General features: G+C 41.4%; 1 protein-coding gene across 1 annotated transcript; it reads left to right on the forward strand. All coding sequences in view use genetic code 11, as the record gives it.

Moving 5' to 3' along the window:
* Positions 1-1,814: 1,814 nt before the first annotated feature.
* EGR_01204 (hypothetical protein) lies at positions 1,815-2,433 on the forward strand (the record flags this gene model as incomplete). Its single annotated transcript, XM_024490453.1, has 2 exons — positions 1,815-1,902; positions 2,126-2,433. The coding sequence occupies 2 exons, from the start codon at positions 1,815-1,817 to the stop codon at positions 2,431-2,433; spliced, it is 396 nt and encodes a 131-aa protein (XP_024355272.1).
* Between the last annotated feature and the right edge of the window lie 2,270 nt (positions 2,434-4,703).

The raw sequence follows: 4,703 nt of genomic DNA on the forward strand, positions 1-4,703 counted from the left end.
TGTGACACGGGTGTGTGTGCACGGCAAAATTAGGATCCCAGGCTACAAGCTCTCACAAATTCTGCAAAGATGTGAGGGCAAACTAAAAATTATTCTTCTTTTCTAAAATTAGCGCTCAAGGTATCCAACATAGGAGCTTTGTTAGATCGCATTTAATGAGCCCTAACCTGTTAATGAGTCAAAAGGATTGCTTTTGCATAGCATACCCAACCACACTATGTTCTTATCTGGGTCAAGTTTCTGATAAACCGTGATGCTAGGAACTGGTAAGACAATAAAATAGATGTGGATTTTTCATGATCTGAAAATAGAGGGTGAACGTGTCAGGCAATTACTTCCTATTTGTCGCATAAGAACAGCAAAATATTTAAGCTAGAGTAGTATATAGCATCCTGAGACTTTTCTGAAGACGAAGGAAGTCGTATTGCTTTGGCTACTAGCATGGTTTGGCGACTAGGCCTCCTATTGAAGGTACAGTGGCGGAGCCCTCTGTAGCTCCCTACCAAAACTGGAAGTTGAACAAGCAATTAAAATATTACAGGTAAAATTATTCGCCCATCTTAATAACTAACTTGCTAAATATAACCACGTAGGATTAGTGTGACACCTATCACAACCTCAGATAATAAATTCCCCGCGTTCAACGGGAAAGTGAAGCAAAATATTTTTTCCTAGTTTTTGACTTTGCTTAAATAAATTTACAGTGTGTACGGAGATGAAACAATGTATCTGCTCGCGGTAGCTCAGGGGACACTTTGTGACCCTTCAGAGACAAAACATCAAAGTTAAATTTACATTTTAATTGTTATAGGGCTTTAGACCCCTAGGGCACTGTTCGGCTAGCCCTCAAACTTCATTACCTCACAACCGAGCCCAGTTACAGTGTCCATACATGTCTGTATGCACGCATGCGATTTGGCTTGGCCTGCGCGACTTCGGTTTGTCCCCACCCTCATCCAATCCACCTTAATTAATGTAGGAATCCCAGAGGCCACTAGTGCAATTAGTAATTGTCCGAACTTCCACCTGCATTAGCATTCCAATAAGTATTCAAATTCAGGTGGAGTGTAGGCACAACGTAGTGAAATTGGCAGTGTAAAAACCGGAAATAACTCGTGGCTACTTTTACTCCGGATGTTAAAGTGTATGTTTAAAGGTATTTCCTAATAAAGTAGAGATGGTGGTATTTGGCAAGTGTTTCATTTTGAGTGAGTAATGTTATTGTATTAGGGAATGGATTCACAACAAAATGTAGTACTTTAAATGCTTATTTGACTCTCAGTTTTGGAAATGGGCTACCTAGAGGCTCCACCATTTTACTCAACCCAAGCTACCTGACCTCCGGACAGCGCCAGTAGACCCTCCTCCTCACAGGTTTTTGTGGGTCAAAAATACGTATCCTGCTCGAGTTTTGTGTCTGCCTTCGGTTTCAGGGGAGTTTCAAGAAGCACGAAAGCAGAACTGATAGATTGAAAATGATGACAAAGTGGTTTTAGGAAGTTTAACCAGCTCAAGTTGCAAATTCTATTATTATGCAGTCAACACCTTAACAAAAGACGATCAAAATACTGTTTTATGGATGCAAATTTGGCAAGTAGCGAAGTTTACTAAAGTTTTTGACTTAATGGAGTAGCACAATTGGGTTATACTTGTTTAAATTAAAGCGATAAAATGAGATAGACTTCCATCAAGCCAGTAAAAATATATGTAACATCAATCAACTCTCCCTGTCAAGTTCGCATATTAAGAAGATTTAGTGACTGTTACTGGGGGAGCTCATTAAGCTTTAGTTATAACTTAAAATGCACACATGAATGTATCAATGCGGTGTCGAGCGCCTACTCGGTGTGCTTGCATCTCCTGAACTGTTAATTCCCAAGGGCGAGCTTCACTTACCTAACGGTCAGTTAGGCAGGCACAGCTGCGGTCACATACATCCCGGAGGCTATGTTGTAGCCGTCGTCCCTTCAGGCCTTTTTCTGTTAAAATATGCGCACTAACACACGCACACGTTGCGCTTAAGGGTGCTGCTCCAGGTGAAACGGATACAATTTGCCAACGAGTCGGGTGCGCTTGTATGAATATGTGAAATCGCGCAAAGTGTATTTCGTTACATGTCTCGTAGACTGTGCTGCTTCTGCTGCTGCTACTACTGCTGTCATCTCCCTTGTGCATTCGCATGCCTGTCCTCTCCCCCTCTCTACCCCTTCCCATGTCTTCTTCCCTGAATTGCCCCCTGCCCTAACCGCAGTCCTCCCAATTATCGCAGATGTGGTTAACAAACTACAACAACCCGTCATAAATACTGCACACAGGCCTGTGAAACGGTACATTAGCCTACTCTTAAGTGAGTATGTCAGGCCACTCCAACTCTTTATCACTCTCCCTCCGACTTTTTGGCCGCCTGACTGGCTGGCTGGAATGTCGCACTAGTTTCGCTCACACTCAATAGGCTAATTTGGACCTGACCCCAGATCGACGGAGAAACTACCGGTGATTGTGTAATTACTGGTCTGATCAAAAAACAGTAGAATTATTCACTTAATCCGCACTTAGGTATGTGAGGGTCAGAGGGACTTGCATCCTTGTCAGTTCCCTTTTACTGTTAAGCGTTTGCTCTCGTGCGCGAAAATGGCTAAATGATTCAGAATGAGGCGGAGATCTACAATCAATGTCGCCTAAAGATACAGATCAAAGTAAAATCATGGTCTGGTTGTTCATCTGCTTCACTTGAGTGTGCTTGAATTGTTTTAATCAATGGTTCTACAATTAATGAATTTCGTTTTATAAAAAGTACATTTTCGAAGAAAATACCGTTATACCAGTAAATATTCTGACAAAAATAAGGTTAAGATCTCATTCATTTTCCCTCTGATGCTTCTTGGATGCGGAGTTCTTGAATGCAAACGATGACAGGAAAATTATTGACTTAGGCTCAAATCAACATTGGTGATTCCCTTGGCGCGATGAATTACAAATCATCAATAAAAATGCTGTTTAAAACCATGTTTTTCGAGTAAAGGGATACGAGAAAAGTAACTACAGTCAATTTATCCTTCACCAATTCCCAGTGCTACTCATGCTGCAGCGTCAGTATGCGCCATTGCTTAAAAAAATTCATTGAATTTGAATGGGTATGCCTTTTTACTTTAATCTTAATTGAAGCATTCGCGGCTCTTCTGATGACTACTTTAAATCTGCCTCAGTATCATGCCTTTTTTATCTTTATTGAAGTCTCGGGGTTCTACATCGGCGGTAGTGAAAAGCAAATGCCTTCCCAAAGTTCAACGGTCCCTATTTCAAGTTTTGAATAATAAATCTTGCCATGACGGAAGAATGGCGCATGCTATGAAATGGGCAAATCAGCGACGACTCCCAGCAGAAAGGCTGGAAATGACGTTTACGTTTGGTGACTGCCCCAGCACTGTTTTTTTCGGGAATGCTTTTGACAACAGAGGCTACATTAGCCATGAACCATTGGAAAAAATTCGTTACAGAACTGACTATGAAACTTGTATGAAGATGGCAATTACGTGAACGTGAGATACTTTTATCACCTCTCTACTAGCTGGATAGAACTCAGATAGATATATGGCTGGGCAGCACTAAAGTGCAAGCAAAATAGCAAGGAGAGATTGATGCAAAATCTTATTTTCTCGGAAGTCTTTAAAATCCCATCCTTTATAAAATAGCTTTTCTTCTGGACCATTGTTCTAACGACCAGCGATAGGCTTTTGAGATGGCCTGAGCATTCCCCCTTCTCCCGAGCTATTTTCCGAACAGGACGAAACTCTAGTTGCAGCAGAAGCGTCAAGAGGGATCAGTGACATTATAGTCAGATCTTTTAAGTTGCACGTGAATCCGATGACTGACGTGGTCGGTTCTCGGGTGTTTTTTTTTTTAGCACTGTGTACATTGTGATGGGCAACGTGGAAGATTGACCAAGAGGAACGTCTTTGACGACGCACAAAAGGATGGGGGGACCAAATAATACTTGGACTATGTGTTTAACTCTTTCCTTTGGTTTTACAGGTACTTTAGGCTTTCGAGTCAAGCCAGTAGCCTCTCAGCCCTTCTGTACTTCACCAATACATGTTCTGCCTCCGTATTGTTTTATTTTATCTTCGGTAAAGTCTCGTGGCACTAAATAGAGTTAAATAGGGTTTTTACTTAAAGATGTAAATGAGCAACCAATAGGTATTTTAGATAAAAAAAATCACAGTACTTAAAATATTTGTCTAGCGCACTTTTTCCCTTCGAACTAAACAACTGCTTGTGTCTACAAATGATTGACTATTTTTATCCGAAATATGGAGGAATTGTACAAATGTTGTAACATCAAACAAACCAAGTTGTTTCTGTTGTCAGATTTGATTACTATTATCATTCGGAACAGCAGACGCATCGCATTATGCACTTCCTACGGTATGCTCTAACAAACTGCCTTTTTTGCCAAATGCCTCAGCAGCTGAGGGTCGCGTTCACTTGTCTTACCTTCCAAATCAGGTGTGTGCGTGTGTGTGTGTAAATTTCACTTAACACTCCAAATTACCTGTACCATCTTCACCACCACCAGCACCTCCACCACTATCACCACCACACCTGCTTAAATAAATTTGGTCAGTAGTCCATTAAGGCCGGGGTTTTGAGGGTTGCACACATCATCTTCAAGGCACGCAGGGAAAGGCACGGAACGCATTTCC

The sequence above is a fragment of the Echinococcus granulosus genome (assembly GCF_000524195.1).
Source record: "Echinococcus granulosus chromosome Unknown EG_S00004, whole genome shotgun sequence".
NCBI lineage: Eukaryota > Metazoa > Platyhelminthes > Cestoda > Cyclophyllidea > Taeniidae > Echinococcus > Echinococcus granulosus.